This window comes from Solanum dulcamara, chromosome 12, assembly GCF_947179165.1.
Source record: "Solanum dulcamara chromosome 12, daSolDulc1.2, whole genome shotgun sequence".
NCBI classification, from domain to species: Eukaryota; Viridiplantae; Streptophyta; class Magnoliopsida; order Solanales; family Solanaceae; genus Solanum; species Solanum dulcamara.
In genome coordinates, this window is record NC_077248.1 from 59,090,570 (window position 1) to 59,113,936 (window position 23,367).

A 23,367-nucleotide genomic window follows, 5' to 3' on the forward strand; every position below is an offset into this window, starting at 1 on the left:
GAATCCGAGTTTGTTATACTCGTCGTTTATGTTGATGACATAAATTTCATTGGAACTCCTGAAGAGGTCCAAAAGACGATTGAATATCTAAAGAAAGAATTTGAGATGAAAGACCTTGGAAAGACAAAACTTTATCTGGGTCTACAAATTGAACATTTAGTAGACAGGGTCTTTGTCTATCAATCTGCTTACACTGAGAAAATCTTAAAAAGATTTTACATAGACAAAACACATCCATTAAGTACTCCAATGGTTGTTCGATCACTTGAAGTGGAAAAAGATCCATTTTGACCTCCAGAAGAGGACGAAGAACTTCTTGGTCCTGAAGTACCATATCTCAGTGCAATTGGTGCACTTATGTATCTTGCTAACGCAACTAGACCTAATATAACATTTTCTGTTAATTTACTGGCAATGTATAGTTCATCCCCAACACGAAGGCATTGGAACGGTATCAAGCATATTTTGCGATATCTAAAGGGTACTATTGATATGAGTTTGTTTTATACTAACAAAGGTTGTGCAGACCTTATTGGTTATTCAGATGCAGTTTATTTATCAGACCCACATAAAGCTCGATCTCAAATATGCTATCTTTTTACACACAGAGGAATTGCTATATCATGGTGATCTACAAAGCAGTCTATTGTTGCTACTTCTTCAAATCATGCTGAAATAATAGCAATTGATGAAGCAAGTAGAGAATGTGTATGGTTAAAATCGATGATACCGTTCATTAAAGAAAGATGTGGCCTAGAAAATGACGTCAAAGTACCCACAATTATATTCGAAGACAATGTTGCGTGCACAGCTCAATTGAAAGGTGGCTTTATAAAAGGAGACAGAACGAAACATATTTCACTAAAATTATTCTTCACACATGATCTCCAGAAAAATGATGATATTGATGTACAACAAGTTTGTTCAAGTGATAATCTTGCAAATTTATTCACAAAGACATTACCAACATCAACTTTTGAGAAGCTAAGATATAAGATTGGAATGCGTCATCTCCAAAATATAAAATAAAGTTTTAATCAGGGGGAGTAAGATACGCGCTGCATTATTTTTTCCTTAACCAAGGTTTTGTCCACTGGATTTTCCTGGTAAGGTTTTTAATGAGGCAGCACTCAAGGCGTATTACCAGATGTGTGTACTCTTTTTTCCACTTGATTTTTCCTAGTAAGATTTTAACGAGGCACAACATCTATGGATATTGAAAATAATTATATATATAGTTATTCTTTCGCTAAATTTTCTTTCTTTATATAGACATCCAAGGGGGAGATAGTGTAATGGATGTCATCTTCAATTGGTGTATTGGATGTAGCTTTCCAAGTGGGCCCCACTTGTAAGTGGGCAACTTGCCCACTTGGTATTTGCTCTTCTTAACTATGCCTATATATATAGGCAAGATTGTTATGAAAAAATATATTGAACGGACATAATAATAGATACATACTTCGGGAGATTGAATTAAAAGAGACTTTTGAGAGTGTAAATTAAAAAAATAGGACACAAGTCTTGAAAATAAAATAAAAGGGACTCTTTTTTAATTAGTGATAATGACACATATTTTAAAAATCCACAAGTTTTTTTAATTTATAAAATACCCCTTTTTTCCCCCTGCCCCTCATCCACCCCTCAGCCCCATCCTCCCCCAACCTCCCCTCCTTCATGTCATCATCACCTCCAAACAACTAGCAGATGTTTAAACATTTATCTAAACAACTAACAAATATTTTTTCATATCTCGATCTCCAAAACAATTAACAAATATTTTCATATTTCTCCAAACAACTAGCTGATATTTAAAATATTCTCATTATTTTAACTAAAGAATCATAAAAAATACCTAAACAACTTAGAGTTGCTTAAATATCTTCTGGTTGTTTGAGCTAAACAACTTTTGGTTGTTTAAACAATTTTTGGTTGTTTAAACAACTTATGTTGTTTGAACTAAACAACTTAGGGTTGTTTAAACAATATCTCTTGGTTGCTTGAACAACTCCTGTTTATATAAACAACATATCCTCTCTTCTCTTCTCTTCTCTTTTCATTAATTTTTTTTTATAATTTTCACAATCAAATCGGAGTGAAGAAAAAAATGAGAATGACAACATCCGAAGAAGAAATGAGAAAAAAATGAGATTTTTTTTTTTATACTTCTCCTCTGTTTTCCCTTCTTTCTTTTACTCTCTCTATATACTCTTACTCTCTTTATGTTATAAATTGTCAAGTTAGTTAATTTATAACAATATTTCATATATAATAGTGTTGTATAATCCTTCTACTTAGAAACAACAATGCACACTCATCTAGACAAAATAAAATAATGTTACATGAAGATATATATAGTTTAAGATTTAAGGAGGTAAAGACCAAAACTCTATGATTGATCAATTTGATATCTCATCAAGATAAAGGAATCATTTACGTACCAAACAGTAACAGCTTGCACTAGAGAACAAGAAATTGAGATATTATTTAATTCTTGGAACTTTTCTATAAAACTTAATATTGTCAAAGTTGTATTCACATAACTAAATCTCATTGAAAGATGGAGTTTCCATTCTCCCAATTCTGTATATTTCTTAGCTTTCTACTCTTTCTAGTCATAGCTTTTAAGCTTATGAGAGAATCCAAGAGAGGAAAAGGGCCTAATTTACCCCCCGGACCTCGAAAACTTCCTCTAATTGGGAACTTGCACCAGTTAATGGGATCACTCCCTCATCATACTTTGAGAGATATGGCTAAAGAATACGGACCGATTATGCATCTAAGATTTGGTGAAGTTCCTACTGTTATTATATCATCAGCTGAAGCAGCAAAAGAAGTTATGAAAACACATGATCTTGTTTTTGCAGATAGACCGAAAATTCTTGTTGCAGATGTAATTGGATACAATAGCTCTCAGATTACATTCTCTCCTTATGGTGATCATTGGAGACAACTTAGAAAAATATGTGTTGCAGAGCTACTTAATGTCAAACGCGTACAGTCATTTGAGTCGATAAGACAAGAGGAAGTGGAGGATCTCATCAAAACGATTTCCTCGAATCCTGCTGGTATTACTGTCAATCTCAGCCAGATGATATTTACTTTGACGAACAACATAATTGCCAGAGCAGCATTCGGTAGGAAACTAGAGAGTCAAGATGAATTTATCGCTATCTTGAGGAAAATAGTTGATCTGGCAGGTGGATTCGACTTGCCAGACACATTCCCTTCACTCAAATTTCTTCATCCTCTAACTGGTGCAAAGGCTGCAATGGAGAAAATACATCACCAAATCGACAAGATATTAGAAAGCGTTCTCCAAGAGCATAAAGCTGCAAGGAGAACAATCGATCGTAAGGACAAGATGCACAAAGAAGATCTTGTAGATGTACTATTGAGAGTTCAAGAAAGTGGTGATCTTGAAGTTCCTATTACAACTGACACAATCAAAGCTGTCATTCTGGTATGTTTTTACAGAATCTCACTTTTACTAGTTTGATAATGTTGCATTCTATTTAAAGGTAAAGACGAAAATAGCTTAATCTTAAGACTAAAACTTTAATGCTTTAGAAGGCTTAGGACTTGAGCTTAACTTCCATATACAGATAGTATGAAAGAACTATTTACAAGATTAACTCATCTGAGATATAATTATAGGTATCCCTTCACAAAAAGTGAGATTAGTAACCTAAAAGTAAGGCAGGTTGCTTGTTAGAACAGGATAATAAACACGGATAGTGTGTATATAAGTTAAATCCTTAGAATATTATGTCCCGAACAGATGTAATCCATCCGGCTATGCTACAATACATTTATTTCTAATTCATTCATTTACAACCTACAAAGGTTAAACTTCAAACTAGTTATTCTGTTTCAAGGTATTGCAGGCTGAACTATTTTGGCAAATTGAATTTATTTCAAAATATTTGTTGTTTCGGAAAAAACAAGTTATACTTCTTTTCAGATATTACCTTATTGTTCCAATCAGTGGAATGCTAATTAAGTGACAAGTTTAAGGAGAGACAAAGCGTAGTTTAGACAAATGATGTCATTATGAAGGACATTACAAGCCCTTCTTAAGTAGTATGCAAAAACCTTAAAAGACTATAATATGGACTGGATGGAGTATTAACTATAATTGCATTCTCAGGAAACATTTATTGCGGGGACTGACACATCATCGACAGCCTTAGAGTGGGCAATGGCAGAACTGATGAAGAATCCACAGGTAATGGAGAAGGCGCAGGCCGAAGTGAGACAAGCATTCAAAGGAAAAAGTATGATCACAGAATCTGAGGTGCAGAAACTGGACTACTTGAGATTGGTTATCAAAGAAACACTGAGATTGCACGCGCCCGTGCCTTTGTTAGTACCAAGAGTAGCTAGACAAAGATGTGAACTTGGTGGATATGAGATACAGGCCAATACAAGGTTAATGGTTAATGCATGGGCAATATGTAGGGATCCCAAGTACTGGGAAAATGCTGAATGTTTTGAACCAGAAAGACACCGGAATTCGACACTTGATTTCAAAGGGAATAACTTTGAGTTCATACCATTTGGTGCTGGCAGGAGGGCATGTCCTGGAATTTTGTTTGGAATTTCAAATCTTGAACTTCCACTTACTCAGCTTCTGTTCCATTTTGACTGGAAACTCCCAAATGGTATTGAACCAAACAATCTTGACATGACAGAGGCTTTTGGTGAAACAGTAAGGAAGAAAACCAACTTGCATGTAATTGGAACTCCTTATATGTCCAAACGCTGAGGTTTATGGCCTCAATTCGGAGAAAGGGAACACGAATGATTATTAGAACGTAAAAAAAAGAATTTGAGTCGTTTTCTAGGAAATGAAGGAATCGCTATAACAATTGTGACATGTATTATATTCTCTTCGATCTTCTCTTTGATTGCTTTTTGTAAGATTAGTACTTTATGGTCCGTCGTTGGACTCAGGGGTTTTATCTTATTTGGCAAATTTTAGAAGAAATTAATAAAGGGGTGATCACTATCTACTGTTTCTCCCTAATGTTCTTTGCCAAATGCCTCTTGTTTCTGTTTTCTTTCTGCATCGCAAAATAGTTGTACAATTATGTAGAAGACATAATTAAATACTTGATATGTTTTCATAAAAATGAGAGGATATTATGTAATTAAACATATATCCAATTCTCTTAGGATAGTGCTTATATTGTAATGGGAAAAAAATGATTGAGCTACCCCTAATTTTACTCATGAATGTTGTAAGGTGATACTGATAGAAAGAGAACACCGCGCTTGTTACTTCTCAACTGTCTCTGAACAATTGAACTAGCAACTCATGAATATGGCTGTCATGCCCCGGGAGGGTACCCTAGACGTGGCCAGCACTCAGAAATCATTACTGGCTCCCAAGCGAACCACTTGGACTGATCACACATCCGTTCATTCATTCAATCAGCGAAAGACTTAAAATAAAGAGATAATTAGGTAGGCAATTCCAATCAACAATCGAGCTCAAGGAAGAAAGGCCATGGGCCAACAAATCGGACTCCAATCTATGTCATTAAAATAGTCCAACAAGAACAATTCAAGGAAATAAAATACTCAATCGACTCATTACTATCTAGTCTATGAAGCCTCTATCACTACTATCTAATTGGTGCCAATGAAAGGTTCATGGCTACCTCAAATCAGAATGAAAAGAATAAACTCAACGCAAGAATAACATAAGTGGTTTCCTCCGAATGTAGGGGAGAACTCACCAATAAGCTGAGTGTGAACAGATCTTCAACGGTGCGCCTATTGATAATCTCTTAACTCTGTCTCTACATCATGAAACGATGCAAGTCCAAATAGACGTCGGTAGGTGGAATGTACGAGTATGTAATAAGGCAGAATGAAACATGCATCAAGGTAAAATAATATCAGTTCAAATATCTCAAATCAGAAAGATAAGAGAGACTCAATCAAGGTGTCATAAGTCTAAAGTAAGAATACGGTTTAGACAGACACCAATCATATACTATCCAATTCAATCCAATCACATACCATCCAATCTAATCCAATCATATACAATCCGATCCAATCCAATCATATACAATTCTATTCAATCCAATCACATACTATCCAATCCAATCATATACCATCCAATCCAATTCAATCATATATCATCGACTCATGAATAAAGTCAAAGGACTCAACTCAAATGATATGTGAATTAGAATTTAGAAATGTTTTACAAATCGACTCAATCATCTACAATAACAATCAAACCAATCACATCATATTCAATCAACTCAATAATAAACTCAAAGGACTCGACTCAATATGTATGCAAATTAGAGTATAGAAAAGTCTTTCAAATCGACTCAATCATCTACAATCTCAATCGAACCAATCATATCAAACACAATCCACTCAATTTGGAGTTTCTCTAACCGATAACCATCACCTATGAGCCAGTGATGTACAACAAGCCGACGTTGTTGCCACGTCAGTTCAATACTTTGCCAGGGTATGAATGAATCAACAAATCATGGATCCAACAATCAGTCAAGTCCTATCATGTTAGGACGATGAAATAGAAAACATCCAACTTTAATGGTTCAATCCTTTCCTACGTTGGCTACATAGTTATTGAGTTTGAGTTATTACTTACTCTTACCCAATTCGAAGCTCGATACTCCTCCCAAGATTCAATATGCTCATATCTATCAGGTAAAATATTCAAATCATCTCATCTGGTCTCATTGGACCCTTTTCAAAACTCAATCAATCTGGTCTTGTTGGACCCTTTTCAAAACTCAATCAATTTGGTCTCATTGGACCATTTTCAAAACTCAATCAATTTGGTCTCATTGGACCATTTTCAAAACTCAATCAATCTGATCTCGTTGGACCCTTTTCAAAACTCAATCAATCTGATCTCATTGGACCCTTTTCAAAACTCAATCAATACAGTAAATATTAAATACATTTAAAACATAATTTTAAACTCCTCAACTCAATCTCAAAATAGATGTTTTAATGTAAAAATGCTCAACTCGTTTATACTCAAAATTACTCATGCTCAAAATAATAGTTAAGAGACTTCTCAAACTCAACTCATGCTTAAATTCTTTCTAAATCAAAGATGAAAATAATCTTTCTTTAAACTCAAAATAGTGCATAAATAATTTATGCAAAAACGTCCACAAATCATTTTAAAACTCCTTCTCAAACAATCATTTATACTCACAATCCTCATATGATTCTAATCAAATCGAACTATGCAAATTATATCACGTAGTCACATTAGACTCCAATCCACTCCATCTCAAAACATCATTATCAACATTACCTCTTCATCAATCATTTTACTTTTTAAAATAAACATCATTTACATCATCATCAAGCATCTTGCCCGAAAATTCTCATTTAACTCTATGTTCAATTTCATCAAACTCATTAAAATATACATCCTCTCACTTGAAAGCAATACTTTATTTATACATGAAAAACCATCAATCTCAACCCCAAAACAAATTATGACAAAAATGAAATCTCATCTTGGGTTCATGTAAATGAATACATGAATGTATACCTCAAATACTCAACTCAAAGACATCATCAATACATATGAATTTATATACAAAAACTCAATAGAATTCATAAATAACTCAAGAACTCAACTCATGGAATCTCAAAACTCAACTCAACTCGAATCAAGGAAGATGTAGGGCACGTGGATGAAATCAATCCAACGTTGTGAGTAGGCTTACATACCTGGAATGAAGATCATCTCACCGAAATCAAAGACATGACTTGAAGATCTTGAATCATAGCTCTTCTTCTCCTTTCTAGTCTCTTCTCTTAAATCTCCTAAGGTGAAGGAGAGGAAACTCTCCTTGGATATTATGGGGGAACTGATTTTTAGTCCCAAAACGGCAAGGGTTATACTTGGGACAGGTGGGGAAAAGTTCTAAATGCCATTTCTAAAGAACAAATCTGAAAAATGGGTTCAAAACCCTATAGGTGCGACCAAAGCCCAAACTACTGCAGCTAGTTTCGGGTACGTTAGTAGCGCGTCCCATACTGCTGCAGCCATAGTCTTTAGTAAATCGGTCATAACTTTTACTTCGAACTCGGAATGAGGCAACTCAGTGGTGTTAGAAAGAGAATTCAAAGACCTTTAATTTGATAGGTTGTGGGCCACCTAACTCTTAATAGTCTGAAGGTTATGGTCGTTTGAAGTTGACCCTTGTTCGAACTCATCCGAAAATTTAGCCGATAGAAATTTTTTGGACTTGGCTTTGTGTTAGAGATCCGTCATTAACCTAAACCACATCTAATACTCTTCAAATACTTAGGAATTGATCCTAACTCATAAATACAATTAGAAGTCATTCAGTTCGAGTCTATACGCATATAAAGAATGGTTCAAGTCTTGGCAAAAAAAAATTGGGGTGTTGCAATTGCTACGTTGGACGAGCCAAGAAGTCAAGGTAAGGCTTCACACTAATTTGTACCTCTATTTCATTGAACATGTGTCCGATCCATATTGGTAGCCAATCTTAAGTTTTGATTCTTTTTTTTTCCAGCTAAGCCAAACGGACTGATAACTTTTTAGAAAAATGACTTCTTTTTTTTTTACGAAAGACGGGAAAATACCAAGTTTGAACTAACCTAACTACCTAGAATGGATTAAATTACAATGTTGTAATAAAGGGAAAGATTCAAAGAAGGGCCTAATTTCACTCAAATTCAAGAGAATGAGAGGCAAATAGTACCTCCTAATATTTGGATCTCCCAATCACGTGTCCGAAAATTATCGGTTGTAATAGCAGAATTCAACTAATTATTTTCCATTGGAAAATTTAGTGAATTCCCTATTACACAAGGTTTTCTTTGTTGTTTGTTTAATCTCAATAACCAAAAAGATTGGGCAGAAGAGCTTTCTTGTTGAATTTTTTTTCCCTCTGCCATTAATTTCTAACTGTGAAAAAAGTTATTGAGATTGAGTTTCAAACAAAAGTAAAAAAAAAAAGTTATAAAAAAATGGCATTCACAGGAACCTTGGATAAATGCAAAGCTTGTGATAAGACTGTTTACTTTGTTGATTTGTTGTCTGCTGATGGAATAACTTATCATAAATCTTGCTTCAAATGCACCCATTGCAAAGGAACTCTTGTGGTTGGTGCATCTTTTTTTGCTTTTCTTTTCTTTTAATATGCACTTGTTGCGACATGAACAGTGATAATTTATAATAATTGTCTATAATTTACTTGAAATTGAGTCGTGGTTATTATTGTTGTTGCAATATTCCACATTCACTTTCAAGAAATCGACTATCCTTTTTTCTATTACCTTCTCATCTCAATCCTTAAAATTGCCCCCTCCTCCCTCCTACCCCCCACACCACAAAATGTTACCAAGACGCCTCAGTTTTAGATAACTAATTGTAAGAATTGATTATATGAATCTTTATTTTCTATGTCGCTCCATTTAAGCATGTCACGTATGAGTAGTTTTATAATGGATGTCAATCTTCCTTATTTATTCAGGCTTTGGATAAAGAATTTAAATTGTTGTTCAATTGATCATGAGATGATCAACAATTTTTTTGGTACTTTTGTTTTGTTCCTTTTATATTATTACATGGGATAATAATATGGCATTTAATATAATGTAATGTAGATGAGCAACTACTCCTCCATGGATGGAGTCCTCTATTGCAAGACACATTTTGAACAACTTTTTAAGGAATGTGGAAATTTTAGCAAGAATTTTCAGACTTGTAAGACATTCTTTTCATATAACTTACACAATACATTTATTAAGCTTCTTTACCCCCCCCCCCCCCTTTTTTTTCATTTTTACTTATCATTTTTGTCCTTGTAATTTACATTTCAGCATCTAAGCCTGACAAGGAAAATGCACTGGTATGTTATGCCTGTAATCAAGTACATTTTATTTAAGTTTTGTTATACAATTAAATTTGTAAATTCAAAAATTTCTATCTTATGTTTCTTTAAACCATCGTAACTAGTCTGTAAAAATTTGTGCAGGCAAGGACTCCAAGCAAACTCTCTGCCATGTTCTCTGGAACTCAAGACAAATGTGCAGCCTGCACCAAAACTGTCTATCCACTTGAAAAGGTTAAATTCATTATTTTTTTTTACAAATAAAAATAAATATGCCCCTTGACTAGTTATAGGTGTGTTTGGTATGACGGAAATCATTCTCTATGAAAGATCATAGACATTTTTGGGTTTTTGGAAAATATTTTTTGATGTTCTGTTGGTGAGTGAAAAATATTGTCCATCAAAAATATGCATTAAAAGTTGATAACATATAAACTTGCGTACATTCTACCCTCCCCAGACCCCATGTTGTGGGATTTCACTGGGTTGTTGTTGTTGTTGTTGTAAATTTAATAAAAATGTCTAAGTTTTAGTTCGAGCATGTAATATGAAGTTAAAAGTTGAAATAACGGTATGAAAATGATTTCCTTGCACAAATAAGGGCAGATATGGTCGGCAGATTCAAGATTTTAATTTTATGTGTTCTGAATTTTAAGAGAGTAACCTCAAGTACTAGTAATTTGATTAATTCTGAATTTTATTTTTGTATATATTTAGTTAAATTTTTAAATACATATATAGGAATGGAGCCAAATCTATTGGGTTCTATTGAGCCCATATATAAAGTCCACATTCATTCAGAGTGAGGAAAGTCACTTTCCCCATTTTTATGAAAACTATTTTCCTTCGAAAATATTCTTCGGTAACTGAACGTCAGAAAATGACCTCCTGACGGAAAATAATTTCTTGACTTTCGTCTTACCAAACACCAATTCCAAGATTACAAGGGGGGGGTGGGTTAAAAAATATATAGTGATTGATTAGGTGGATTTGAAATTTATGTTAGGTGACAATGGAGGGAGAATCATTCCACAAGTCATGTTTCAAATGTGCTCATGGAGGGTGTCCTCTAACACATGCAACTTATGCTTCACTTGATGGAATCCTCTATTGCAAACACCATTTTGCACAACTCTTCATGGAGAAAGGCACTTATCAACATGTCCTTGAAGCTGCAAATAATAAGAAGAATGCTGATCAAGCAGCAGCTAATGAAGTACTTGAAGAGGAGGTTGCTAAGGAAACAACAACAGATGAGCAACCAGAAAAGGAACCTCATGAGGAAGAGTCGCAAGAATAATCCTTAAAAAATATCTAAATTTGTTTGTATGTTTCTGATGATCAGTAAATAAAGCTTTTCCTTTTCTTTTTGTGATCAATAGATAAACCCTCTTATTGTAATCAAATTTCTTTCCCGGATTATTTTGTTCTTCACTTTATTTTTCTTTTCGAGCTTGTAAACATGTTAATACGATATACACAATATAAATTTGATCATGTTAGATAACAGCAATTTCACTTATGTATGCATCTCCCCTATATGTAGCGCAAATTTATTTGAGTTTAACTTTTATATACCGATAATACAAAAAATCAATCATGTACACTACAAAAAATGAGCTAGTCGACTGAAAAAACACAAGGTTAATATGTTTTCATGTCTGAATGTCTCTGAAGTTGAATTCCAAAATTTTTAGAAATTTCAAGAACAACATAAAAAGTTGTTTTCATTCGAAATTACTCACAAGAATTCAAATAATAACAACAATAACATATCAAGTGGAATTCCACTAGTGCGGTCAGGGGAGGATAGAGTGTACGCGGACGTTACCATTATCCAAGAGAGACTGTTTTCGAAAGGCCTTCGGCTCAAGGAAAATATGTCACGCCCCGAGAGGGTACCCTAGGCGTGGCCGGCACTCAGAAACCATCTCTGGCTTCCGAGAGAACCACTTGGTCTCATTACTCATTTGTTCATCAGCGGAAGACTTAATAATACTAATGTGGGATTGTCATAATCAAAGGAAAAATATATAATTCTTAGAAGAAGTAGTTTCTAAGGAGAACTACTCCGATTACATCATCAGACTCTGTCTATGAAGCCTCTAATACTCTTAGATGGTGCCAATGACATATCCATGGCTACCTCAAAAGAAACATCACACTCAACAATAATAAAAGGATAAGGAGTTCCTTCGAATACAAGAAGGACTCACCAAATAGCTGAAAAGAAATGATCTTCAACGATGCGCCTGTTGAGGATCTCTAACACCTGTATCTGCATCATAAAACGATGCAGGTCGAATGACGTCAGTACGTGGAATGTACGAGTATGTAAAATGGCAGGAAGGTAAGGACAGATATCAAGAAGCTCCTCTCAAGAAAACTCAGCTCAGAACTCAACATCATCTCAACATGAATATGTAATGCAAGTTTAAAATATAATAATAAAAATAATAGTAATAAGCAATGCTTACTCAGTTGGGAGTTTCTCTAACCGACAACCATCACTTATGAGCTAGCGATGATACAACGAAGCGATGTCGTTGCCACATCCATCCAATACCTTGCCAGGGTAAAGGACATCACCATCTTGGATCCATTCATCAAAGTCCTCTTTTTGGGACTTAAGAGGCATAGCCTCCATCCTACGCTGGCTACGTAGTTCTGGGGTTTGAGTAAATTAAACTCTTACCCAACTCGGTGCTCAATACTACTCCCAAAATATGTGCTCATATTAAACTCATCATCTAGTCTCATTGGACTTTAATTTAAATCATCAAACTCATCTCATTTCATGTTCATCAATCATTATACTTCCAAAAACATCATTTTCATCTCATCAAAACATCTTGCTCAAAATATCATTTTCTCAAATTCATTCAAATTCAACTCTTTTGCTCTTTCAAAACTCAATAAAATACATATATAGTATTAATTCATATAACTCTCTTTTTATCAATAACAATAATAAAAAGCCAACATCTTTACTCAAAACATGTGTAAAAATATTCATGAACATCAAATCAATTAGGATTCATGGGAAAGTAGCCATGAACAATAATTCCAATAATATGAGAGATAACAATAATAATAATATTAATGCATAAATATATCTAACTCAATAGAAGAAGAATTAATTCATTTAGAATTCAAGATTTGGGTAAAACTCAACTATAACTCAATTATAATGAATTTAAATAATGGGCGCATGGACGAACTCAATCCGATGCTATGAAAGCCTTACATACCTTAAATCCGAAGGTTTACTCCGAATTGGAATACTCTTGGATCCCTAGCCTTTTCTTCTCGCCGGAGCGTTTTGTATACTACCCGGAGTATAAGAATAACCGGAGTAGTATTTTTATACTACTAAAACTAAAACTATATTTGAGAAGAAGTATATAGAGAGAAGAAATGCTTAGGAAAGCTTGATGAATAAAATGAGGAAATAAGGTGGGTATTTATAGGTGGGAAAGAGGGACCTAACAATAAATAAAATAATTATAAAGAAAAATCTGAAAATTTAATGGAATATATTGATGTCATGGATGATGTTAAATGCATCTAGATGTTTCCATGGTAGGTAAGATGAGTTCTTTTTAACAGAATACTCATTTTCGAAGCTACGTTTGAATAAGATAAATTCCTTATTAGGATTTGGTTTCTTCATAAGAATTGTAGATATGGAAGTCTAGTTTCATATAGTTCAAGAATCAACCAATTTGGAGCAACCTACAGTGAGATATGAATTTTCTTCTATCAACACTCAATTTCGTCACAGCACTATATCTTGCAAAGATTAATTTATTTGACCTACTTATACTCTGAATTTGAAGTTATGTTCTTCATGAATGTTGTAGGTAAGGATGTTGTGATTACCCAGAAATTTGAATCACCTAATTTGGACCAACCTATGAAAAGTTATGCCCAAAATACAGAGGCTGTATTATTTTTGTCGAGAATTGAAATACCGACATACAACATTTTAGGGGTTGTTACAATATCTCCCCCTTGGGATCATTCGTCCTCGAATGAAGATGAAAATAGGAGACATAAAGAATGAATATCATCAATACATCAACTCCGATACTCAAATGGTTAATGACTCAAACTCAAGAATAAACATCGACTCAAAGGTAGAAGTAAGGAATATTACCTTGAATATCGTAATCAGAAGGCATAAATAGATGAGGATAGTTAGCCTTCATATCTTCTTCAGCTTCCCATGTAGCCTCTTCAACAAATTGATTTCGCCATAGGACTTTGACAGATGCCACTTCCTTAGTTCTTAATTTGCGAACCTGACGATCAAGAATTTGAACTGGAATCTCTTCATAACTCAAACTCTCTTTCACCCTAATGCTCTCAGCTGGGACAACAAGTGAAGGATCTCCCAAACACTTCTTAAGCATAGAGATGTGAAACACGGGATGAATAGCAGCTAATTCTGGAGGCAACTCCAATTCATAGGCTACGTTACCTACCCTCCTCATAATCTGATAAGGACCAATGTAGCGGGGACTAAGCTTCCCTTTCTTTCCAAATCTCATCACACCCTTCATGGGTGAAACTTTCAAGTATACCCAATCGTACACTTTGAACTCTAGATCTCTTCTTCTAACATCAGTGTAGGATTTTTGGCGACTTTGAGCAGTCCTCAACCTCTCTTGTATGGTTTTCACCTTCTCCATAGCTTGGTGAACCAAGTCTGGTCCAATCAACTCAGCTTCACCAACTTCAAACCAACCAATTGGTGATCTACATCTCCTCCCATACAGAGCTTCATAAGGAGCCATTTGAATACTCGAATGGAAACTATTATTGTATGCAAACTCAATAAGAGGTAAATGATCATCCCAATTACCTTTGAAGTCAATGACACAGGCTCTTAACATATCCTCCAAAGTCTGTATCGTACGCTCTGCCTGGCCATCTGTTTGCGGATGAAAAGCAGTACTAAGGTTCACTCTTGAACCCAAGCCCTTCTGAAATGACTTCCAAAACTGAGCAGTAAATTGAGCTCCCCTATCAGAGATGATAGACAAAGGAACTCCATGCAGTCTAACAATCTCTCTAAGATATAGTTTGGCATAATCCTCTGCAGTGTTCGTAGTCTTAACCGGCAAGAAATGGGCCGATTTGGTCATCCTATCCACAATCACCCAAATAGAGTCATGTTGTTTGCGGGTTCGTGGTAAACCGGTAATGAAGTCCATATTGATCATTTCCCACTTCCATTCCGGTATCTCTATATTCTGAGCCACTCCACAAGGCCTTTGGTGCTCAACTTTAACTTGTTGGCAATTTGGGCACTTGGACACAAACTCTGCTATATCTCTCTTCATTCCACTCCACCAGTATACTTCTCTCAAGTCATGATACATCTTTGTTGAACCTGGATGGATGGAATACTTAGAATTATGGGCTTCTTTCATGATTCTCTCCCTAATACCATCAACACTTGGAACACATAATCTTTCTTGATATCTCAACACTCCATCTCCCCCTTTGGTAAAAGCCATTACCTTCTGCTTGTGAACCTCATCCTTCAGTTGAAGAAAAATAGGGTCCTGATCTTGCTTTTCTTTCACCTCTGCAACTAGAGATGATTCGGCTCCATTTCGTACTATTGTACCACCCTCACTAGAGTCAACAAGTTGAACTCCCAAACGCGCAAGTCTATGCACTTCCTTTGCCAGCTCCTTCTTTTCCTCTTCCACATGAGTTGTACTTCCCATAGATATCCTGCTAAGAGCATCAGCAACTACATTTGCTTTACCTGGGTGGTAGAGAATGCTCATGTCATAATCCTTGAGCAACTCTAGCCATCTCCTTTGCCTCAAATTCAGCTCCTTCTGGCTGAATACATACTGCAAGCTCTTATGGTCTGTGAACACATCCACATGTACACCATAAAGATAGTGACGCCAAATCTTAAGAGCAAATACCACAGCTGCCAACTCAAGGTCATGAGTGGGGTAGTTCCTCTCATGAGTCTTAAGCTGCCTGGAGGCATAGGCAATGACCTTACCTTTCTGCATCAATACACATCCCAACCCAACTCTTGAAGCATCACAATAGATTACAAAACCATCCATTCCTTCGGGTAGGGATAGTACTGGAGCAGTAGTCAATCTAGCTTTCAACTCTTGAAAACTTTTCTCACAAGCATCAGACCATTGAAACTTAGCCTTCTTCTGAGTCAGCTTAGTCAATGGTGAGGATATGGATGAAAATCCCTCAACAAACCTCCTGTAGTAACCAGCCAAACCTAAGAAACTCCTTATGTCGGTTGGAGAGGTAGGTCGGGGCCAGTTCTTAACTGCCTCAATCTTTTGAGTATCAACTTGGATTCCATCCCCAGATATAATATGACCTAGGAATGCTACAGACTCAAGCCAAAACTCACACTTTGAAAACTTAGCATACAACTCCTTCTCCTTAAGAGTTTGAAGGACAATCCTAAGGTGATTAGCATGCTCACTCTTACTTCTAGAGTAGACCAAAATATCATCGATGAAGACAATTACAAACGTATCTAGGTATGGCTTGAATACTCGGTTCATGAGGTCCATAAAAGCTGCTGGAGCATTTGTCAATCCAAAGGACATAACAAGAAACTCAAAATGACCATAGCGGGTTCGAAAAGCCGTCTTCGGGATGTCACATTCTCTCACTTTCAACTGGTGATAGCCTGATCTGAGGTCTATCTTAGAGAAACATGTGGCACCCTGAAGTTGGTCAAATAAATCATCTATTCTGGGGAGAGGGTACTTGTTTTTAATGGTGACCTTGTTTAGTTGTCGGTAATCAATGCACATTCTAAGGGACCCATCTTTCTTTCGCACGAATAGGACAGGAGCGCCCCAGGGTGAGACACTTGGCCTAATAAACCCCTTATCTAGGAGGTCTTTCAGTTGTTCTTTCAACTCTTTCAACTCAGCAGGAGCCATCCTATAAGGAGGAATGGAGATAGGTTGTGTATCAGGAAGGATATCAATACCAAAGTTTATCTCTCTATCAGGAGGAATTCCGGGTAGATCCTCAGGAAAGACTTCAGGAAACTCATTCACAATGGGAACTGACTCAAGAGATGGAGTCTGATCATTAATATTTTTGACTCGAACTATATGATATATACATCCCTTAGAGATTAATTTTCTGGCCTTAAGGTAGGAAATAAATTTACCCCTAGGCACTACAGAATTCCCCTTCCACTCTAAGATAGGCTCATTTGGAAATTGAAACTTGACAATTCGGGTCCTACAATCAACCGAAGCATAACAAGAATAAAGCCAGTCCATACCAAGAATCACATCAAAATCAACCATGTCCAACTCAACTAAGTCAGCCATGGTATCCCTATGATAGATTGACACAGTACAATTTTTATAGACCCTCTCAGCTAAGATAGAATCACCAACAGGAGTAGACACACTGAAAGGCTCAAGAAGACACTCAGGAAGGATCTCAAATTTACTAGCCAAGTAAGGAGTCACAAAAGATAATGTAGCACCTGGATCAAGTAATGCATACACATCAAAAGAAAGGACTCGAAGCATACCAGTAACAACATCGGGTGCGTTTTCTTGGTCTTGGCGACTACCCATAGCATACAGACGGTTGGTTCCCCCACCTGCACTTGAAGCTGCACCTCTATGATTACCTCTATTCTGTGGAGCTGCAGAAGAAAACTGAGCTCTACTACTTCCATCTCCCTGCCTTTTTGAAGGACACTCATTCTGGAAGTGACCTATCTTTCCACATCCGTAGCAAGCATTGGTGCCCACACGACACTCTCCCAAATGGAGCCTCCCACATCTAGCACATGGTGGTTTTCCTCTAGAACCTTGAGCCATACTTAATTGGGACTGAGAACCTTGAGATCGAAAGTTTTGGTGACTTAGCGATCTCTGATCATACCTGGTATTAGGTGTAAAAGCATTTGTTGGGGAAGGTGCATAATTGGAAGACCTTTTCTGAAAGAAAGACTTGTTACCCTTCCCTTGCTTCTGCTCATTCTCATGCCCAGCAGACTTAGCCTTCTTGCTTAGGTGTTCTTCTCGGTCCTTTTTCTTGTCATCCTCAACCTGCTGAGCATACACCATCAATCTAGAAAAATCCATGTCAGAAATCATTAGCATTGCCTTACATTCTTTCTTTACATGTTTGCCTAGGCCAGAGACAAACTTCCTCATCTTAGACCTCATATGGGGAATCATTTCTGGGGCATATTTGGACAATTGAATAAACTTCAAACTATATTCTTTCACAGTCATACTCTCTTGCTTGAGTGTCACAAACTCCTCAATTTTTGCTTCACGTAGCTCTTGGGGAAAAAAGTTATCAAGAAATGCTCTTTCAAACTCATCCCAAAGAGCAGGCTCTGCATCTTCACCTCTACTTTCTTCCCACTGGTTATACCAGACATTTGCGACATCCTTGAGTTGATAAGACACCAACTCAACACCCTCAATCTCTGTAGCATGCATCGCTTTTAGTATCTTCCACATCTCATCAATGAAATTTTGGGGGTCTTCATCAACGTTAGAACCCGTGAAGACCGGTGGATTCATTCTCAGAAAATCTCTGATCCTCGTGGCAGCAGATGGCTCTTGATAACTAGAGCTAGGAGTTGGTGAACTCTGGCTACTATTTCGAGCAGCCACCAACTGGGTGAGCATAGCAATCGCTCCTCGAAAATCATCCTCAGAAGTAGGAGTGGTCTGAACAGTAGGTACTTGGGGTACCTCAGTAGACCTTGCAGGTAGGCCCCTAGTTCTCCGTGGAGGCATCACTGACTGTGGAACCTCAGTGCTGGGAGCGTTCCTCTGACTAGCTGAACGTTTAGGAGGCATGTCTGAAACGTGTAAACGCACGAATTAGAAAGAAAGCTTTTATAGAGTTAAACTCTATCGCACGAACTCAGATTATGAAAGAAGTGAAATAATTCCTAATGTCCTATAGCTTCCTGATTATAAGTGTGGTGCACGACACACCTATAAACAAGACTCTACTAGACACGGCTTCATAGACACCCTAGGACTCTTGAACTCTGTGCTCTGATACCAAGTTTGTCACGCCCCGAGAGGGTACCCTAGGCGTGGCCGGCACTCAGAAACCATCTCTGGCTTCCGAGAGAACCACTTGGTCTCATTACTCATTTGTTCATCAGCGGAAGACTTAATAATACTAATGTGGGATTGTCATAATCAAAGGAAAAATATATAATTCTTAGAAGAAGTAGTTTCTAAGGAGAACTACTCCGATTACATCATCAGACTCTGTCTATGAAGCCTCTAATACTCTTAGATGGTGCCAATGACATATCCATGGCTACCTCAAAAGAAACATCACACTCAACAATAATAAAAGGATAAGGAGTTCCTTCGAATACAAGAAGGACTCACCAAATAGCTGAAAAGAAATGATCTTCAACGATGCGCCTGTTGAGGATCTCTAACACCTGTATCTGCATCATAAAACGATGCAGGTCGAATGACGTCAGTACGTGGAATGTACGAGTATGTAAAATGGCAGGAAGGTAAGGACAGATATCAAGAAGCTCCTCTCAAGAAAACTCAGCTCAGAACTCAACATCATCTCAACATGAATATGTAATGCAAGTTTAAAATATAATAATAAAAATAATAGTAATAAGCAATGCTTACTCAGTTGGGAGTTTCTCTAACCGACAACCATCACTTATGAGCTAGCGATGATACAACGAAGCGATGTCGTTGCCACATCCATCCAATACCTTGCCAGGGTAAAGGACATCACCATCTTGGATCCATTCATCAAAGTCCTCTTTTTGGGACTTAAGAGGCATAGCCTCCATCCTACGCTGGCTACGTAGTTCTGGGGTTTGAGTAAATTAAACTCTTACCCAACTCGGTGCTCAATACTACTCCCAAAATATGTGCTCATATTAAACTCATCATCTAGTCTCATTGGACTTTAATTTAAATCATCAAACTCATCTCATTTCATGTTCATCAATCATTATACTTCCAAAAACATCATTTTCATCTCATCAAAACATCTTGCTCAAAATATCATTTTCTCAAATTCATTCAAATTCAACTCTTTTGCTCTTTCAAAACTCAATAAAATACATATATAGTATTAATTCATATAACTCTCTTTTTATCAATAAAAATAATAAAAAGCCAACATCTTTACTCAAAACATGTGTAAAAATATTCATGAACATCAAATCAATTAGGATTCATGGGAAAGTAGCCATGAACAATAATTCCAATAATATGAGAGATAACAATAATAATAATATTAATGCATAAATATATCTAACTCAATAGAAGAAGAATTAATTCATTTAGAATTCAAGATTTGGGTAAAACTCAACTATAACTCAATTATAATGAATTTAAATATTGGGCGCATGGACGAACTCAATCCGATGCTATGAAAGCCTTACATACCTTAAATCCGAAGGTTTACTCCGAATTGGAATACTCTTGGATCCCTAGCCTTTTCTTCTCGCCGGAGCGTTTTGTATACTACCCGGAGTATAAGAATAACCGGAGTAGTATTTTTATACTACTAAAACTAAAACTATATTTGAGAAGAAGTATATAGAGAGAAGAAATGCTTAGGAAAGCTTGATGAATAAAATGAGGAAATAAGGTGGGTATTTATAGGTGGGAAAGAGGGACCTAACAATAAATAAAATAATTATAAAGAAAAATCTGAAAATTTAATGGAATATATTGATGTCATGGATGATGTTAAATGCATCTAGATGTTTCCATGGTAGGTAAGATGAGTTCTTTTTAACAGAATACTCATTTTCGAAGCTACGTTTGAATAAGATAAATTCCTTATTAGGATTTGGTTTCTTCATAAGAATTGTAAATATGGAAGTCTAGTTTCATATAGTTCAAGAATCAACCAATTTGGAGCAACCTACAGTGAGATATGAATTTTCTTCTATCAACACTCAATTTCGTCACAGCACTATATCTTGCAAAGATTAATTTATTTGACCTACTTATACTCCGAATTTGAAGTTATGTTCTTCATGAATGTTGTAGGTAAGGATGTTGTGATTACCCAGAAATTTGAATCACCTAATTTGGACCAACCTATGAAAAGTTATGCCCAAAATACAGAGGCTGTATTATTTTTGTCGAGAATTGAAATACCGACATACAACATTTTAGGGGTTGTTACAAAATAAATCCAAGTAAAAGAAAAAGAAAATAATGTAGCAATCATAGAACCTAATGAGGAAAACATTGCAGAGCTTACAAAGAAAGGAACAATAGCAACAACAAATAATATGATGATCGAAACACAATAAATAACATATGATGATAGATATTAAACGCAAGAACTACATGAATAAGACTAGTGTTACGACAGATCCGGACAAGCATAAACCTTCAAACATCAAGACAACACTCCGTTACCTACTACCTTCTATACACAACCTCCACATCTCTATCTAAAGTCATGTTTTTAGTAATAAGAAGTTGCGCCATGTCCTGTCTAAATAATCATCACTTTTTAATACTTTTTCAGCCTACCTCTTCCTCTCCTCATACTCCATCTATCCAACTTCTCGCACCTCCTCACTAGGGCGTCTATTTATCTTCTCTTTACATGCCCAAACAATCTCAGTCTCGCTTTCCTCATCTTATTTTCCATGGAGGCTACTCCTACCTTGTCCCAAATTGAAAGAGATTAATCTCTTGATTTATTTCATGAACCTCATCAGTTTATATACACAAAATACAAGAGTCTAACTAGGCTATAATTAAGAAAACTAAATATCTATATATTAGGAACTAAATATATACAATCTGTTATATTAGGAACTAAATATATACAATATGTCAGATATATTTTCATATGTTCTAACACCCCCCCGCAGTCGAAGAGGGAGGTCGCCGAATGCTAAGCTATCCCGAATATCCTCAAATAACACCAATGGAAGGCCTTTGGTGAAGATACCAACAATCTGATAACTAGAGGGGACATGTAACACTCGAACCTGGCCACGAGCCACCTTTTTCCGTAAAAAATGTATATCCATCACAATGTGCTTAGTGCGTTGATGCTGAACAGGATTACCGGCCAGATATATGGCACTAACATTATCACAGTAAACCAAAGTAGCCCATGGAATAGGATAATGAAGTTCCAAAAGCAAGTTTTGCAACCAACATAACTCAGAAACCACATTGGCAACCCCTCAGTATTCTGTCTCTACACTCGAACGAGACAAAGTAGTTTGATGTTTGATGGCCATGAGATTAAGTTATCACACATAAAGACACAATAACCCAAAGTCGAACGCCGTGTATTGAGGCACCCACCCCAATCAACATCAGTATATGAGATAAAAGTGGTCATGGAAGAAGGATAAAGGTGAAGACCATAATCCAAAGTACCTTGTAGGTAGCGTACGATGCGATTGAGAGCGTTCATATGCTCATCCCGTGGGTCATGCATGAATAAGCATACATGTCGCACAACATAAGTAATATCCGGTCTCGTGAACATGAGGTATTGCAGTGCCCCTGCAAGACTCCGATAAAGAGATGGGTCCACAAATGGTATGCTCGTAGTATCCCCGAGCTTCAGTTTTGGAGCAAATGGAGTAGGAGATGGCTTACACGATGACATGTCAGCTCGGTCAATGATTTCGAAGGCATACTTCTTTTGAGATAAAAATAAACCGCATGTATGACGAGTGACAGTAATGCCCAAGAAATAGCTCAACTGGCCCAAATCCTTCATAGCAAATTCGGAGCTAAGAAGTGATATTATAGACCGGCGGAGCGCATCAGAGAAAGAAGTTACAATAATATTGTCGACATACAATAAAAGATAACCATAGAAGTACCTTGTTGATAAATAAATAAGGAATGATCGGTCTTACTGTGAGAAAACCAAAGGGTATGGACATAATCAGCAAATCGTTTATACCAAGCCCACAAAGCTTGTTTCAGCCCATAAAGAGATTTCTTCATCAAACACACATGATTAGGTCTATCAAAATACCGATTGCCCAAAGGTTGATACATGTAAATAGTCTCCTAGAGTTCGCCTTGTAAGAAAACATTTTTAACATCAAGTTGATGAATCGGCCACGCCTTGGAGAGAGCTAAACTAAGAATCGTACGAATAGTCGCCGGTTTGACAACTGGACTAAATGCCTCACCACAATCCATGCCAACCTGTTGGGTTTTACCATCACCTACAAGATGAGCTTTATGTCGCTCAAACGAACCATCAAATTTTTCTTTATGAGCAAAAATCTACATACACCGAATAACATTAATATTTGGAGGATGGGGCACCAATTTCCATGTCATATTTTGAATAAGAGCATTATATTCATCATCCATAACCATTTTTCAATTCGGTTCACGAAGAGCAGACACAGTATTATGGGGTAGAGGGGACTTCGAGACGGATGTAAGAAGGTTGAAGGACTTCTTAGGCTTAA

The 23,367-nt window shown here is 36.4% G+C and overlaps 2 protein-coding genes and 1 pseudogene across 2 annotated transcripts; 2 read left to right on the top strand and 1 right to left on the bottom strand.

The window, feature by feature from the left end:
* The first annotated feature begins 2,534 nt into the window (after window positions 1-2,534).
* LOC129877708 (desmethyl-deoxy-podophyllotoxin synthase-like) lies at window positions 2,535-4,891 on the top strand. The gene is made up of 2 exons (XM_055953237.1): window positions 2,535-3,463; window positions 4,151-4,891. Exons 1-2 carry the CDS (start codon window positions 2,561-2,563, stop codon window positions 4,766-4,768), a joined length of 1,521 nt encoding a protein of 506 aa, XP_055809212.1. The 5' UTR covers window positions 2,535-2,560; the 3' UTR covers window positions 4,769-4,891.
* Window positions 4,892-9,018: 4,127 nt separating this feature from the next.
* LOC129877045 (LIM domain-containing protein PLIM2b-like) lies at window positions 9,019-11,296 on the top strand. Its single transcript, XM_055952524.1, has 5 exons — window positions 9,019-9,153; window positions 9,658-9,757; window positions 9,874-9,902; window positions 10,029-10,118; window positions 10,891-11,296. The coding sequence occupies exons 1-5, from the start codon at window positions 9,019-9,021 to the stop codon at window positions 11,182-11,184; spliced, it is 648 nt and encodes a 215-aa protein (XP_055808499.1). The 3' UTR covers window positions 11,185-11,296.
* Window positions 11,297-21,124: 9,828 nt separating this feature from the next.
* On the bottom strand, window positions 21,125-22,655 carry LOC129875799 (uncharacterized mitochondrial protein AtMg00810-like; annotated as a pseudogene).
* Window positions 22,656-23,367: the final 712 nt, after the last annotated feature.

Excerpts from the sequence above, each read along its gene's own strand:
- LOC129877708 (XM_055953237.1), top strand. The coding sequence starts at position 2,561 with ATGGAGTTTCCATTCTCCCAATTCTGTATATTTCTTAGCTTTCTACTC. Across the intron at positions 3,464-4,150 it reads CAATCAAAGCTGTCATTCTG|GAAACATTTATTGCGGGGAC; the intron begins GTATGTTTTTAC and ends TTGCATTCTCAG.
- LOC129877045 (XM_055952524.1), top strand. The coding sequence starts at position 9,019 with ATGGCATTCACAGGAACCTTGGATAAATGCAAAGCTTGTGATAAGACT. Across the intron at positions 9,758-9,873 it reads TAGCAAGAATTTTCAGACTT|CATCTAAGCCTGACAAGGAA; the intron begins GTAAGACATTCT and ends TTTACATTTCAG. Across the intron at positions 10,119-10,890 it reads CTGTCTATCCACTTGAAAAG|GTGACAATGGAGGGAGAATC; the intron begins GTTAAATTCATT and ends AATTTATGTTAG.